This window comes from Dermacentor silvarum, chromosome 7 (assembly GCF_013339745.2).
Source record: "Dermacentor silvarum isolate Dsil-2018 chromosome 7, BIME_Dsil_1.4, whole genome shotgun sequence".
NCBI lineage: Eukaryota > Metazoa > Arthropoda > Arachnida > Ixodida > Ixodidae > Dermacentor > Dermacentor silvarum.
Window position 1 is genome coordinate 73,039,784 of NC_051160.1, and position 17,933 is coordinate 73,057,716.

The 17,933-nt window shown below is 44.5% G+C and overlaps 1 protein-coding gene across 1 annotated transcript; it reads right to left on the minus strand.

Annotated features, from left to right (window-relative positions):
* Positions 1-9,319: 9,319 nt before the first annotated feature.
* Positions 9,320-12,017, minus strand: LOC119458963 (sulfotransferase ssu-1). The gene is made up of 2 exons (XM_037720817.2): positions 11,941-12,017; positions 9,320-10,285 (listed from the first exon to the last, which is right to left on the minus strand). Exon 2 carries the CDS (start codon positions 10,280-10,282, stop codon positions 9,335-9,337), a length of 948 nt encoding a protein of 315 aa, XP_037576745.1. The 5' UTR covers positions 10,283-10,285; positions 11,941-12,017; the 3' UTR covers positions 9,320-9,334.
* Positions 12,018-17,933: the final 5,916 nt, after the last annotated feature.

The following is a 17,933-nucleotide window of genomic DNA, read 5'->3' on the forward strand; positions in this document are numbered from 1 at the left end:
GGCGGGCTTTGGGGAAAAGACGTTGGGGAGAAAGAAAATAGAACAGCCGGCCCAGGAACGGGTGGTGTCTCTGTCTCTCTTTGTTTGTTTATAATATATATATATACATATATATATATATATATATATATATATATATATATATATAAGTACTCTTGCAGGTCTGTGTGTAAACAGGACAATGGTACAGACAACATCACGTTCATTTGGTACACGGCGGATACCGCCACGGTGGTATCACAGCGGTATTTCCCGGGCTTACAGGCGGCTATAGTCCAACATCTTTATTTATATAATGAGCTCCAACATGCTGAAGATTTCTATTTGGCATACCATGCGACGCCGTGTAACTGTGGTCATGATCATCATCAAGCTTTTTATTATTGTCCACTGCCGGACGAAATTCGGAATGAAGCCGGACGGCTTCACTGTCTGTTGGCTTTATCAGGTGATAATGAACCAACATCGAGCCCCTCGATTTCCTTGCTTCTTTCGTTCATATATATATATATATATATATATATATATATATTGTATTGAGAAGAAGCAGACAGACAATCGGCCTTCCGCCAGAACTCCTGGTTTACTTCTGCTTCCTCTTTCTCGCTCGCGGTCCGAGCGCGCGAGGCCCGCGATATATATATATCTATTATATATATATATATATATATATATATATATATATATATATATATATTATAAATTATATATATCGTGAGGATATATATCCTGGCCACTCGCGGATTGCCTCAAGTGGCCAGTCGCGCGGCAATTCAGCGTGTATTCGCGGGTTTCTTTCACGCTCAGAAAAACATTTTTATGTAGCACGTATTGCACAACAGAAAGCTGTATCGGGAGCTTTTCATGTTGCTCTACAACTTTCTCATTGACACTTTGATAATTAGGACAGTAGTTAACGAGCTAATAATTAATACAATTATTTGATACAATGATACAATTAACTTGCAAAGTACAAGTACGCAGTTGTTGGCAGAGGAGAAGCCGCCCCCCCCCCCACCTCTTCCTCCCACGCTGTCTTCCCGCTTTCCTCCTTTCGCGTGGGAGATTGAGTCGCAGTTTCCCTTGCGCCCGGTTGCAAGATACGCATTTGATGCCGCAGCACAGTGTGGCCCCGCCCCTCCCTCCCTCCTATACCCCCCCCACCCGGCCTTTCGCGCGACGGAAGAAGTGGCGTTTGCTCTCTGCCGTGCGTTCGCTCTCCGTGAAAGCGCGCGTACCTCGCGCCCTTTCACTCGCACATATGGCGCGCGGCGACGATTTTATCACCCTTGGATTTATACGAAACCTCATGGTGACGGCGACGCCGACGGCATAAATCCGCTTGAAGAGTCCATATAGTTGCTATCACAAGAAAACAAAAGTAGCAGGCAAAGAGGGGCGCGGGATGAGAGCTGTCTAAAAACGGAGGTTTCATAGAGCAGCACACAATCAGGAAGATACCACTTGCGCGAGCATTGCATTACCAGACATCTTTAAATACATCAGTATGCAGCTGTATCTCTTAATCTAGCAAATACATTGAGTGGAGTCATCAAATACGCAATTATCGTGCTGCTTTATACGTAGAACATTTCAGCAAGTTAACGCCTATTTTGTCCTTTATCGTCACGATTATAATAGTTCGAATGAAAGGATACCTGCCGCATCATGCGTTAACTTCAGTAGCTAGGCAGCACTTACCCAGTTTGTCACTTTTCGTGTTACCATTGCTTTCTGCGCTGATCCAAATGTGCATCCAAATAGATCTAACGTAGCTTACCTTTCTACTGCGTTAGGTCGTTGTAGCAGGTATTTCTTCAAAGCACTTTTTTTTCGTTCGTATTTATCCCTTGCCATGACGTGATTTTTGGGGTCCAAATAACTATGTCATTGATCGAAGCATAGCCAAGCAGCGACATCTATTTTGCTACCCAAAACTGCGGCTTGACTCATCTCACGTGCGCCATTCATAGGATCTTTCCGCAACCACGTCCGTCACCGCTTGGTGCAGGTCGCTCTGATTGCGGTGCATAGTTCAGTACTTATAATCCTTCCTTTACAAAGATTACATGACATATTAGAGGGACTCGGGCACAACGGCACAGATATTCAATTCGAAGTCTGTAGGCCTCAATTGACGGAAATTGTTTTAAACTTATTTGCGTCACAGTATAAACAATAAAGTGGTCTAGCAGAATTTTACTATTCAAGCAAAAATCTTGAAATCACCTATGCATGCTTTGTATATTGTTGCTCGTTCTCCTTCATGTTTATTTATGTTTATCGCGATACCAATTCTGAGTACACTCCAAGCGGATTTCTGTCATCGGCGTCACTGTCGCGTTGAGGTTCCGCGTGAAGTCCAAGGGCGATAAACTCACCGCGCGCCGTATGCTGTAAGTGCGTGTGAAAGCGCGCGAGGGACGCGGGCTTTGGCGGAGAGCGAACGGAAGGTGAAGAGCAGCCGCGACGTCTTCCGTCGCGCGCAAGCCCCTGGGGGAATGGGAGAGAGGGAGGGTCGGGGGGCGTTGTGCTTTTTCGCGACCGGGCGCAAGGGGAACTGGCGACTCAATCTCGCGCGCGAATAGAGGAATGCGGGAAGACACCGCGGGAGGGAGGGAGGTGTGTAGCTTCTACTCCACCAGCAACTGCGTACTTGGAATTTGCGATAAAACTACTATCCTTACTTCATGCAGCGGTCTACTAATTTGCTATCGCAATTGATGCTTCGCCTTTCGGGCCAATTTGCGACTTTTTTGAGATAAAGAAAAGGTTTTATGCGAAAATTAGTGCAATATTTATATTTCATTGCGACTCCACGAAATAACCCTAATATTTGTGGCTTGCTACGTTTCGCGGAACAAGAAATTCTGTTCTGTCTACATCATTCCACTTGAACTTCTCTATCCTGTTAGAACCATTTTATAAACGTGTCGTTGTGTATCCGAATAACTTAATAATAGTCAGGATAATAATAATTTCCCCAGAATATATTCTAAAGAGCGCGCTTATTCTACTTCAAAAGTTCCGTCTTCCTACGCTGACCAAAAGTGCTTTTACAATATGTGCGGGTGGTTCCTTCGCACCCACTTTTTAAACGCTATTCGCTGAGCAATCTTCTGTGCCTATTCTTTTGTGCACTCTCTTCTGGACATTTCTGTGACGAATTCTAGGTTCGGTAGTGTTTCCGTAAAAATTATCGTGCTTAACGCTTCGTCGTTTGTATGACAGAGATCTCGCAGTACTTCAATTTATCGTCTCTCGTAAATAATTTTTTTCCTTACTAAAAGTCTCAATCAAAATTATATCATTTTAACTAGCTTACATATCCTACTAATTTGCCTTTCCAGTCTCTTGGATGTGAGAATGGCACAAAATAAAGAGGTGAACAGAAAAAAAAAATAACTATCCCTTCTGCTGTCGAGAAAATGGGGGTTAGAGAAGCTTGTGACAAGACAACGCTGTCGCAGGCGTTCCGCTTCGTTTGCACAAAACTCAGGATGCATGGCTGTTCGCTGGCGCTTCGCCTGGGTTTAGGAAGCCCTCGTTCTGGAATCGGAACGTCGACGACGAGCCCTTTCCCGAACGAATTGGCGGCACCGTTGCTCAAACGCAGCCTGCTCCACGGCTGAACACACCGCGCCTTACCATCAGTCGCAAAAACTGTTCTGAGGCGAGGGAAGCCCAGCGGAGTGTGCGCCCACCACCTATCCTTCCTTTTCCATCCCCGCGACACGCCAAAGACCCTGATTGGTGACGCACGTCAAGTGATCCCGCGCTGGTGCAGCTTTACCCGCACTTGCTCTACTCTGGAAGCTGCCGGGTTAATTTTTTAGCGTGACACCACCACAACCACCGCCGACATTTTGACACAATAAAAGCTTCTCTTGGAAAAACAATGAATTAATGGAAGGTATACAACGTAACTGTGTGCGACGTAAACACATAACCAAAATGTCACTGCATGTGCCCAAATTCATACTAAATACTTAAACGAAATTTGCACCCCAACTGCTCACTAGTAGAAGAGTGCTCTAAATGAGGTTTGACTTCAGAAGCAGGCTCCGTGATTTACCGCGCGTAAATTCGGGGCCTTGTGCTGGCAGCACAGGATATCCGCTTTACCCGCACTCACCGCAGGCACTTGCCATGAGCATAGCGCTCTGGAGGCTTTCGCTGAATTTTGATTACTCACCGTACTTGACAACCTCCTGCTACAGAGTTCGCGACAAAGGAAATAGATGATACGGTGTCAGCAATGCAAAGACGAGAACCTAAAAATAAAAGCACGCTCTTCCGGTCTCCAACGAATGTACGTGCACTAACCTTACCGTTCGCGCTGTCGCTCAGCTCTTCAGTTTTTAGTTTTGGCTGACTCACTCGGTGCACGACAAGACTGGATGAATTTATCGCGCAACGACTGCCGCTTTTATACCTCGTTCACTCAGCGCACACTATGACTCTCTTTCGACCGCATGATATTTTGAAATGTTTCTGCTGTTAAGCATTTAGAATTTATATTGTTACGTGTGTACGGGGATCGACACCGCACCTCCACCAGAATGTTACGTGTGGAAAGACACACACGAAAGAAGCTATTTACAATATATTTACACTGGAACCAAAACCGCCAGGCCGACACCTTGCTCGAGCCAAAAGCCCAGACACACTTCATCGTCTTTCTCGCGGCGGCTCGTCTCTTTAGCATCTCAAAATGGTATCGTAATAATATATTTTCCGCGAGAGCACGTGGTTTCGTATGGTCAACCACTGACATTTTCAATAAATTCAGTGATAGTTGTTGAAAGAAATAGGCTGTGAAATAGAATGTCGCCATCCTACTTAATGAAATCATAAGGTGTCTTGTCTTGCATAAAAAGTCGCAGTTTCACCCGAAAGGCTAAGCATCTATTGCGATAGCAAGTTAGTAGAGAGCTATACGGAGTAATAATAGTAGCTTTTTCGGCTGTATAAACTTGGACACATTCGCTTATTAACTGAATTAACAAGCAAGGTGTCAGTGCGCACAAGCAAACGTGAATACATCACACTCGATGACCACAGACCACTGTCAAAACGCTGGCGTGAGCAAGCGTGACGAGATTTTGTGAACTATCAATTGCATTCGTGACCCCGTCCATGCTCTGGAAGGTAGATGACACTTTTGAATTATCTTTTTGGACTTTTTTTATCACCATGAGGATGCTGAACTTGCCTTTACCGCTGCACATCCTTCTATGTCATCATCACCCCTCATCCAGCCTTTATGTCCCCATTCCCCCTCCCCCTGTGCAGAGTATTCAATAACACGTGTATGTCATAATTCGAAACAACCGAGCAGACGATGTGCCAAGTAGCTCGCAGCCCATGATAATGTGACATGGGACTGGAATCTATACTGTTGCACGGAATTGGTTAAGTTGCAAAAAGAAGTGAAGTAACGAGTTCGTGTACTTATCTAAGAATTAAAGGACGTGAGTGCAATGTCGCACCGTAGATTTTCATGTTCCATGAGGCAAATGACACGCCATAAGCCTTATTACACTGAGATCTGCATTGAGATTACATTGAGACGTGTCCTTTACTGAAATTACTTGGACGCAGCCGAGTAAGGTTTCACTGATGGCGCAGGTGAACGTGGCACATCATCATCACAGACACAAAAGAATCAAGAGCTTTGCAAGCAGGGCGAGTCTGCGTCTTTTTGCGCTGTTCCTTATAGTTTATTACAGATACACAATTTATCGCACGAAAAATGCACTCAGACAGTCCTGAAGCCCCAACCTAACTATATTGCTTGTGTCCGTGAGGCATTTCTTCGAAGCAAGGACCACTTGCCAAAAGCTAACCCGTTATGAAAGGTTTCTTATGAGGGGCCACTTCATTTGGGCCAGTTGGCTTATCGTTAATGCATATTGAAAACATAAGTAGGGAGTGCTTCTCCAAAACAGGTTTCGGCACACACTTTGGTTCTGTGCACTCATTATGCTTCACCCTCTCAGACTTTATGCAACGACTCTTACTCCAAGGATGCAGTATACGATACTGAAGGGCTGGGCATACCTACGCGTGGCCATCTCGGCTGCTCAGACGCCAGGTGACGCGTATAGGTACGGCGGCTCTGCTCTGATAACAGGGAGAGCGCATGAGCGCCTTCATCGCATACAACTGTGTCTGTACTGGCGTTCAATCAACACTTTGATTTCTTTAATCTCACAGTGTAGAAACAGCCATTGCGGGGAGAATGCCTGCACGGGTTTATGTGTTTTAAATACAAGTGAAAGCAATACGGTTGGCCTCCTGGAAGCTACACAGTCTGATCTGAGAAATGCTCATATTGGAGGGCTACGTAATAACTTTTACCATAGCAGGTTTTGTGTTACATTGGCGGCGGTCACGTACGCCGCCTCTGACAAGAACTTGTCCGTGTCACCATGCAGAACAGCTACGTCAATTTTCCGTAGCGAATATATATACTAAAGGAAAAGAGGGAAAGGGCAGGGGAAAAACAAGGGGAGAAAATGGCGCATGCGCGGTCTACACTTGCGCTTATCACGGGAAGCGCGTGAAGCGTATGGTTTAGGTGTTTTTAGTACAAGGTGAAAGCAATACGGTTGGCTCCTAGAAGCTACACAGTCTGCTCATATTTGAGGGATACGTAATAACTTTTACCATAGCTGGTTTTGTAAATTTCTCACGCAATTATCTTGCACAATGACGTTGGAAGGTAAACTCAAGGGAAAAGTGCCAAAGTTGCAAGGCGGAGCACTACATAACTATACCCGCAGCGTTATTCCACGATGGCCCATCCTTTAATGCGATTAGCATTGTCTGGGGAAATCACACTCTTCAGTATGTCTGTATTTAATATCTGTCAGCCAACCTGAGCCACCGGGTACAAGGTCGAACATAAAACTTGGGTCATTGTGAATGTGAAACGTGGCATGGGCCACTGGGCGTGTGTAAATATAGGAACTTTGGAAACTGAATGTGCGCAACCAGGTATGTGAACATTCCCAATCCTCCAGAATGAATATCTGCTACTGATGTTCGGGGGAGCCAGGTGATACAAGTGGAGCACAAGGCGAGAATGAAGAAGTCGGCAAAACAAAATTGTAGCCGTCTGCACGGAAGTGAACAATTCTGCAATGTGGTGCATAGGTACATGTTTCATCGCTAATCGCATTACCGACGACATTCATCGAGAAATGTCCCTGAAGGTTCTGCCGCAAATTCGGGCAGAATCTTAGAGACGTATGTTTATCGCACAACAAAGATCATTATCTGTTTACTTGCATTTCCTTTCTTGGAAACACTGCGCCAACTAGTTTCCTGTGAAAAGGGTTTGTCACGCTGATAACGCGCACACCGTTCTTGACCTTGAAGTACCGGTCGCGCAGCGTTCAAGGAGAGGCATGCAAGATCGATTGCGATTGCTGTGCGCCAAAGAAACTCATGAAATCATGCGAACTGTTCGTTTTTAAAGCGTACTCTAAAAAATCTTCACATGTTGTTACAAATTTGCAGATTTACAGCTTTACATCTGTCGATTACATCTGTATATATTATTAAGTTTATCTTGACCCTAAATAAGCATTTTACGTGCGTAGTAATGCTTAACACTGTGCGATTGCCACTTCTATGCCAAGTATGGCATGCACGTGTCAACATGATATGGCGTTCTTCACATGAACAGTAGTGATGATAGAGTGTTACTGATGAAAGTGCACCCAAGACGGATTGTGAATATTGGTAGGAAAGCAGATAGACCTAATACTGTGCAAAATGTGACTTTAGGGTGTGGAGCAGTAAGTACACCACGAAACTGCAAATGGCGTACGCCGCGCTAGCGTTGCTAGATGGTACTTGAAGTTCTCGTCAATGGCATTAAATGAGTAATTCCTCGGATGAATTACTGGATAACTACAAGGCACGAAAACAAGCATTGGAGCTCTACATGTTGGCTGGACCTTAGAAAAAAAAGATATACTGAAATTTTGTTTGAAAAACACGAAGTGGTGTGCTTAACTTACTGAGGCTGCGCGCTTTAAATTAAAATTATACCGGCAACAGTTTGACAGTGTCAATAACGTTCATCGTTGCTTTATTGAATCAAAAACTATCAAACGTGGTTTAACCATGAGAGCTCATTATTTTCGAAAATGCGGTACCGTCATTTCTAATTTTCATTCGTGAAGTGCTTCATTTATTTGGTTAATACACAGACGTGTGATTGCTAACAACATAGCTAGGAAATCTGATTCAATTAAAATACGATATGGCTAAATATCTACCACTATATCTATCGGGAAGAACAAACATCGTTTGATCTCTGTATGCAAAAGAACCGTAATGTCGCCAAATACCCATGACAAGGTGGCTCGGCGCAAGTCAAAAAGTGTCGATCACTCATGATGAGATGCATGATGTCATCAGGGGTAATAAAGTGCAATTCTCTTCAGCCCCAAGTAGACGAGGCGGGAACAGAGACCTTAGAAGGCCATTGAGGTTTAAAAACGGCCACAGAGCGAATGGTGGGGGCAAGGTACAGGATAAGGAACAAGATGGTCGAAGATTTGGGGAGCAAGGTTGATAGAATTGACGTCAACGCTTTCTGTGGCAAGGTGACATCTCGCACCACTCTTTAACAAGGGAGCAGACTGTAAATAGTTGTCTCCTGAAAAAATTCGGATGATTTATACAACTGTAAAACAAGCACAAGGATATGAGGTTTACAAGGATATTTTAGGTACTGCGTGCTTTTCCGGTTGAGGCTGTGATAATTAAGCGTTTGGTTTATTTTCCCATTGTGCTGAGTTTTTCTCAAAATTCCCTGCGGCACATTACGGCTTGTTTCACCAAAATTATATCCTTATGAATTTTTCACTGAACAAGATCGATATTCAGGCTGCAACATAACAATATTATCGCAACAAGAACAATATCACCTCGGACAGATGTAAGAGTTAAATTTTGTGCTTTTTACAATGGTATATATAAACCCGTATGATCAATTCTCTTAAACGTTGGCCTCGTTGTTTTCTTTGTATCCGTTGTATAGTTTTGTTTGATCGAAAGGTGCATGCGCGAATATCGATATTTGGGACTGTCACTTGCATCAGTGGAACAGTTTGCTCTCCTATTCGTCACGCATTATTCACACTATGATTGAGAGGTAGCTCTAGCAGTCAAGGCAGTACGACTCCCTGAGTCAAAGTTTGAAGCTTCGACACTAAACGCTTTCTTCGCTAAATGAGACAATGACAACTCAAGAAGATTGTTTCTTCTTTATACTAGGGCAACTCACTTATCTACATGGATATGCCATAAACACTTATGGAATATCTATGTCTTTCCATAGGTTCATGACGTCAGACCCTTTTGTTGCCTCGGCTATCTTGGCTTTCATGCGAATTATCTGATTTGGAGAGAAGTGGTTCTTCCAGTCTCCCACTTGTCCCGTGCGGACAAAGTCTCCCTTCATTGGCATTCTTGAAAGGCCGATGATGGTTTTGAAACCTTTTCGAAGCTCAGGCCTGATGCTCTCCTGTAGCTGTGATTCGTTTACTTCGAGCGGCACAGTCTGAGCGCTCAGAATCACTTTTTTCCTCATATGCTCCAAGCTGGTATTCTCTAGAATTCGGTGGAGCAGCTCTGGGTTTTCTTTAAGTCTTCGCTCTTTGTCTTCGCCAATAAAAGAAGCGATACGGTGTATTTGTCCAACTATGTCTTTCTTGAGTCCTTCATACGTAAGAAACAGCACGTTGGGGTCATTCCGGTGTTCGTACCAGGAGAGAACGTTCTCGAAATAATCCCCGAAATCCACCCGTCCTTGCAAAAATATTTCAAAGAACTCATCGAAAGTTCCATTCTCAAATTGGTACAGTGGAATGTTCTTGGTGTGGTAGTAGAAAGACACGCAACAGTCGTAAGGGTTTCTGGCGATGTAGATGTACTTTGCCTCAGGCGAGTACGGGTTCTTCTGAAAGCTTAGGTGGGTCTTGAAAGCTGCCGGCTTGGGAGCGTACACAGCGGCCTCGGCACCCTGCATTTCCAAGAAGGGAAGTTGCAAGGCCTGCTGCAGGAAATCTTTGGGTTCTTCTGCGTCCATCAGGATGTTGTATACGATGTTCTGCATCCATGTGGTGCCGCATTTAGGGTAGCTCACAATAAACAAGTCGCCCGGTTGCGGCCTATAAGCAAGGGTAGACAACACGGCTTCATCAGAGAAGTGCTTGGGCAGAAATACGCCACCGATTGTCCGGTAAATTTCCGCTGCCATGACCTGCGAAAATATCATAGATCGTACTTTATAACACCTATACTAATTACACGTTTTGTAAATGCAAACATGAGTCACTCATCCAACAGAGGCAACACCTCAAAGTAACTGCTACACAGACACCGGTAGGCACAGTTCGAAATAATATCGTATAAAACAATTTTGTAGGCACTTTACGCGTTTGCTTGTGTTAAGCGGACTGCTTATACGAAGTTAAAAAGTACCTTCGACTACATGCCGTGCCTGAGCGTCTGTCACTTTTGTCTGTGTTTAGTATCATCAGTGAAAGATTTCCTCATATAATAATACCATAAGGGCACTGAAGGTACTTCAACATATAAGTGAAGAACTAAGCCTAAACAAATAAATAAATAAATAAATAAATAAATAAATAAATAAATAAATAAATAAATAAATAAATAAAAATAATAAATTAATTAAATAAATACTCAAACAAATACATAAAATTGGCCGGAACCGAGAAACGCAGAACCGAATCTCTCAATTTCGTCTTTCGCATCAGGTGGCATCGTTTCATACCGACTTTCTTTATCCGATGATAGTTTAAAAAATCGCAAGAGAGACTATTGTGAACAAATTTTGCCATAAAAGGGCTTCGGAATACTTGGAGCTTTATAGGCAAGTTATTTACGGCACGCTTTTTTTCCAATACTTATTAAAAAAAGCAAATAAACAGAGTAACAAAGCCACTACCGTGCAGAAAAGCAATATTGTGCGTTGTATGTTGGGGACTGAAACGAGCTCAGTGTTAAAACAGTTTGTTAATAGTTTATTTTATACGAGTTGAACTAGCCTTCATTGCGTTGAGTGGATCGCGTACATTGTGATAGTAGGAATTGGCCTACGCACAAGCCATTCTTTACTGCATCTTTTGATAAGCATAAGGTTTATTGCGACAACTTTCTCTTCCCAGTTAGTGCAATGTTTATAATTTATTGTGGCTCTAAGAAATAACCCGGATATTTGTGGCTAATTTCTTACGTTTCGCAGAACAATTGATCCTGTTTTGTCTATTTCATTCCACTTGTACTTTTTTTTATTCCATAAGTGCTATTGTATAAAATGTGCCATTGCGTATCAGATTCAATGAATAGTAGCCAGTATCACCACAATTACCCCAAAATTTATCGCGAACAGCGCGCTTATTATGCTTCAAAAGTTTCGTCTTCCTACAACGACTATTTTTCTATTTACTAAGTGCGAGCGGTTCCTTTGCATCCACTTCCTAAAACTCTATTCCCTAAACAATCTTCGGTACCTATTCTTGTGTGCGCCATCGTCTGGACCATTTTATCACCAATTCTACGGTCGGTAGCGTCGCCGTAAAAGTTCTCGCGTTAAACGTTTCGTCGTTTGTATGACAGATATCTCGCAGTACTGGAATTTATTGCGTCTCTCGTCAATGATTTCGTTTTCTTACTAACAGTCCCAAGCAAAATCATACCACTTTAACTACATTACATATTATACCAATTTACCTTTCCTGTCTCTTGGATGACTAAAGAGAAAAAAACAATGGACCACTTGAAGGTGTTCACCATAAGCTGTCCGCGACATAAACGCATAACCGAAACACAGCGGCTTGCGCCAAACTTCATATTGAAGACATAAACTACATTTGAAGCCGAACTACTCACCAGTAGAAGGGAGCTCTAAATGGTGTTTGACTTCAGAAGCTTGCTCCGTGATGCACCATGTGGACATTGGGAGTCTTCAGCTAGCAGCACATTATATACGCTTTATCGACATTCACTGCAGGCGCTTGATGATTGCTCGCGCCGCAGGCGCTTTGATTGCTCGCCGTACTTTTCAACTTCATTATACAGAGTCGGCGGCAGAGGAAAAGGTGATACGGCGTCAGTGATGCAACGGCGAGAACGTACAAAATAATAGCGTGCTCTTCCGGTCTCCAACGGCTGTAGGAGCACTCAGCTACCGTACGCTCTGTCGCTCCAATCTTCTTTTTTATATTTGGTGTAGTTTAGGCTGACTCACTGAGCGCATGACAAGTCTGGATGAATTTATCGCAAAACAATTAGCGCTTTTATGCCTCCTCCACCCAGCGCACACTTGGCTGACCCTCGACTGCCGGATATTGTGACACTGTTTCATGATATTGGGCATTAATATATTGTCCATGAGAGCACGTCGTTTCGTAGGGTCAAGCACTTGCAATTTCAATACATTCAGAGAAAGTTGTTGGTTTAAATAGTCTCTAAAATGAAATGTAATGTCGCCATCCTACTGAATGAAATGATGTGCCTTGTCTCGCAAAACGCATGCATGGTTTCTCCTCAGGTCTTTTTCATAACCGCGATGTCACTGCATTATCCGATTGCGCCCCAAACCAGCTCGACATCTTGGGAAATGAGTACGGAAATAGAAGGCACTTAAATACATGAAGACATCACGTATTCGGCTCGAGAGGTTATTCAACCCGCCTCGGTGGCTCAGTCAGCTGAGGCATTGCGCTGCTGAGCATGAGGTGACGGGAACGAATCCCGGCCGCGCCAGCCGCATTTAGATGGAGGCGAAATGCAAAACACGCCCGTGTGCTTGGGTTGTAGTGCACGTTAAAGAACCCCAGGGGGTAAAAATTCATCCGGAGCCCTCCACTACGGCGTGCCTCATAATCAGAACTGGTTTTGGCACTTAAAACCCCAGAAGGAAGAGAGGTTACTCATCTTAGCTTTCCCTTAGGCTACAGAATGTCTTCGTTTCTGGTTTTCAGATTAGCATTGAGCAGGGACCTAAGTTTTTGACACCATCGTTCCACGTGAATTCATGGCAGCTAAGTGACCCGATTTCCAGCAGTTTCGCCTTCTCAATTAGGTACTTACGTTTACTTTGCACGCAGCGTTTGAGTGGAAGACTGTTACTGTGAGACGATGTATGCCTTCGTGTGTGATGCCGCTTCCCTGAGTGCGAATATGTGACTTTTCGACAGACTGTGAAGAGAATAGAGAAGCTCACAGAAGACGGAAATTTGAAAGAAGGAACAGCGATCGATAGAAAAAAAAGAGATTGGTCTGGAGCTAACGTTTCAACAAACGAGACAAGCCCTGGCGAAGGCTGAGTGCCTTTTTCTAAACATTACCTATAAAGAGATGACTAGCTGGACCACTGTTGGTTATATCATTGAAAGTTTGTGTGTGATGTGTGACAACGTTCACACAGAGTCTCAGATACATATGCTTCTTTACTTGCCTTTTGATTTTAATTTATATTGTCAGTCGTGGTATTTTCGTTTTCACAAGTACAGGGCAGGCAACTGGGGATATGTTCGCATTATGCTCTGGTTTTCATCCTATTTCGACTATCTCGCCCCCTGGCTATCGGGAATATATCGTTTACGTTGCATAACGGGCGGTCTCGTGCGAGTCCTCTAGGCAGTAATTAGCATTTCGTCAGCTGGTTTAGGCAATAAGCTTGCGCATTAACTAATATCGTGAGTAGTGGTCAATAAAGAATACGATCCCTGATCCACGCCACTTACTTCGCGCTCCGGGTTCGACTCTACTGTCGTGCGCATATTCATCCAAACCGTCATCTGCGCTACCTATAGAACTGAGGTTTCTTGAAGTCGCAGCTTCATGCACGGACCACTTACCGGAGCCTAATCCATTATGAAAGCTTTCTTAACAGCAACAACTTCATTTCGGCCGTTGATTTATCTTGAAAGTACGTGGACAGCATAAATAACAAGTACTTTCCAAAATTGCCTTTTAAAGCTACAGATGAAGAGTCACTTTCCGCAGTTCGCAATCATTCAGACTTTGTTTCTGTGTGCTCATATAGACTCACCCCATTTCTCTATGATTTACCCTCTTAGGCTTTATGCAACGAGTCCCAATCCAGGGATGCAGAATAAACTACTGAAGTGCTTGGCATGTGTACCTGCTGTCAAGGCAGAAGCGAGATACCTCTACGCGTGGCGCTCTCCTTCGCCGAAGAGACGCCAGGAGACGCGTAGGTACCGCGGCTCTGCTCTGATAACAAGCAGGCAGTGCATCAGCGTCTCTATTGCATACAACTGTGTATATACTACAGTTCAATCACCACTTCGATTTCTTTAATCTCACTTTGTAGACATAACATCTGCGAATAGGACGCTTGCGTGACTTTAGGTGTTAGTAGTACAAGCTGAATCATCAGGGGGATTTGCCTCATATACTCATCTTTTCCAGATGCTCATATTGGAGGGCTACGTAATGATCCTTTTTCACTGTCTAGAGTGTTATAAATTGAGTGTTATAATATCTTGCACGAGGACATTGGTTGGTAACCTCAACGGAAAAGTGTCGAAGTTGCAAGATGGTACTCGGCAGAACTACGCATTCTAACCATTATTCTACCGTGGACCTTCTTTAAATGTGATTAGAATTCTTCGCGAAAATCATGCACTGACCAATTTCAGGTACTGGGAACGTGCGCAAACAAACCACTTGGCTCATTGTGTATGTAAAATTGGGCGTGTGCCAATGGGTGTGTGCAAAAATAGACAACTTCGGAAGCTTAATGTGTGCAACTAACTGACTATGTGTGCAATGTGTGCTTAATGTGTGCAACTAAATTGACTAACAATGTGAACGTTTTTAGTCAATCTTCCAGAATGCGTATCTGACACTGATGGCCACTGAGAAGGCGGTGACTGGTTAGAGAAGAGGAGCAGGAGGTGAAAGGGGAGGAAGTCGGCAAAACAAAATTGAAGTCGCCTACACAGAAGCGAGCAATTTGACGATATGGTGCGTCGGTACATTGTTTCTGTTGTGTCGGTGCGCGTGCTTCAGCACGCGCGTGTGCAGTGCGGTGTGTGCAGTGTGGTGTGTGCAGTGTGGTGTGTGCAGTGTGGTGTGTGCAGTGTGGTGTGTGCAATCAGTGCCCGCGTGCGTGGCGGGACATGACGTCACCTTTATCGTGAGCACTGCCGATATATCAGGCAGCCAACTTATGTTCAGACGGACTTTCCTTTTTGTAACTGTTACTGACAATAAATCCTTGTTCATGTGTGAGCCAAGGAAATACGTGCCGTCTACTGAGGTCACAACAGTGGCGACGAGGGAGGGATTGCCGTCAAATTGAAGCATCGTTACCGGCAGGCCTGCAGTACCTCGGTGGAAGGCAGCGACATGGCGCAGTCGAATTCTTCGAATGTTCAAATTCTTCAGGGTGCGTCTGGTCGATTCGAACAGTTCGTCGAAGACGGGGACGAAGATTTCGAGTAGTACGTCGAGCGTTTCGGATATTACCTCCGAGCCACCCAGCTGAGCGCCGAGTTGAAAGTATCCGTTTTTGTAACAGCCATGGGAAAGGAAGCATATCAAACACTGAAAAACCTCCTGGCTCCACAAAAACTAGAAATTGAGGAATATCAATAAATCGTTAAGGTTCTAAAGGCTCACTACACCCCAAAAAAGATGGTTGTCACGGAGCGATTCAGGTTGAACCGCAGAGTACAGTAAGAAAATGAATCCGTGGCAGCTCTTGCAATTCAATTGAAACGGCTCGCCGCGTCGGGCGAATTCGGCGACTTCCTAGATGAAGCTTTGCGAGATCGCTTTGTCGCTGGATTAAGAGACCCGGTTACTCAAGCAGAGCTCTTGAAGAGGAGCAAATTGTCGTTCGTTGACGCATGCGTCGTCGCGAAGAGCATAGAGCTGGCGTGCGCCGAGATAAAGAAAATACAGCTGAACTTGCCTACGGAAACAGAATAAATTAATACGGTCAAACGGCATGTTCAGTGCGAAATATTTGAAACAAGAGCGCTTGGTAAAACGGCGGCAAAGGAGACATGGGCAAGGCAGGAACGCCAGGTACAAGGCTGTTTCCGATGTGGTGAGGACCACGCCGCCAGTACTTGTCCATTCCGGAGGTACCGGTGCCATGTTTGCCACCGAATGGGACATCTACCTAGGTGCTGTAAAACGTCGTTACGTGCGTTACAGACTGTGAAAGACAGCGCAGAGGACACGGAAACACACTGTGAAGGTGACGTACTGCTGAATATATTTTCCTGTGACGGTATCAGTCGTAGCTACACGGTGACTGTTAATGCTGCGGAACGGAATGTGCAAATGCAAATTGACACAGGGGCGTCTGTTTCTATCGCACCAGATAGTGCTTATAAGAAATATTGGTCTAGCCGTCCTTTGGCCCCGTGCACTTTATGGTTGAAAATGTATGGTGGCTTTTCCTTAAAAATTCTAGCTAAATGTAATGTGCTCGTAGAGCATCACGATCAGAAAGTGAATATGCCACTTTTGGTGGTACGAACGACACAAAAATGCGACACCTTGTTTCCGGAGTGAGATGGGTTGGAGGTGTTAAAACTGGACTGGATGAGCGTGTGCGGTATCAGTCTCGATAAAGCGGCAAAACTGATAGAAAAATTTGCCGAGGTGTTTGAGCCAGCATTAGGATTAATAAGTGGCAGTCCTGTAAAGTTGATCTTGAAGGACAGAACAGTGCCGGTTTTCTGCAAGGCGAGACCGGTGGCTTTCGCGTTGCGAGACGCAGTTGCACAAGAGTTGCAGTCATTGGTGAATAGCGGAGTGCTAGTTTCAGTGCAACAGAGCGACTGGGCAACGCCTCTTGTAGTAGTCCCGAAACTCAATGGCAAGGTCCGCATTTGCGGCGATTACAAAGTGACTGTTAATCCTCGTCTGCGGACCAATCATTACCCGTTGCCCGTCATGGAAGACATCTTCGTAACCTTGCACGGATGCAAATACTTTACTGTATTGGATCATTCTACAGTCTATCAGCAACTACAGCTACACCAGGCTTCCCAGTCGCTCGTCACAGTGAACACGCATATGGGACTGTTCAAATACACGCGCTTGCCGTAGGCAAGCGCTGGGCATTATTACTAATCATCAGTGCCCCAGCGATTTTTCAAGCTGTCATGGCTGAAGTTCTGAAGGAGTTGGATAGAGTGTCATGCTATCTAGATGATGTTATAGCGGGGCAAACAATGGCAGAGTGCTACGAGAAAGTGGAATGCGTGCTAAGAAGGTTCAAGGAGAGAGGCTTCAAACTGTGCAAAGAAGAATGCAAGTTTTTCGAGGAATCGGTAAGCTACTTAGGTCATGTTCCTGACGAAAGAGGGGTCAGGCCTTCCGACGAAAAGCGGCGCGCAATTAATGAAGCGCCTACGCCTAAAAGCAGGCAAGAGCTTCGATTCTATCTCGGACTCTTAAATTTTTACGGCAAGTTCGTGCCAAACATGTCGACACAGCTTCAAGTACTTTATGATCTGCTAAGCGAGAAAGCAACCTGGGAATGGACAGAAAAAACGGAGCGATGTTTTCGGATGACGAAAGAATGGCTGACGCAGAGTTCTGTACTGTCTTTTTATGACCCTACAAAGGCCCTTGGTCTTGTCTGCGACGCTTCGTCGTGCGGAGTTGGAGCGATACTCTTTTATAAGATAGGCACAGAAGAGAAGCCTATAGCATTCGCATCGAAACACTCAGCAAGGCGGAACAAGGCTACGCGCACATAGATAAAGGGGCGCTTGCAGTAGTTTTTGGGATGCGCAAATTTCACAAATACTTGTTCGGTCTGAAGTTTTCCATATATTCGGACCACCAACCGTTGATCGGCATCTTAGGACATGATAAGCCGGTCC

What these genes read in the sequence shown, in the direction of transcription:
- LOC119458963 (XM_037720817.2), bottom strand. Translation starts at nt 10,282, where the DNA reads ATGGCAGCGGAAATTTACCGGACAATCGGTGGCGTATTTCTGCCCAAG.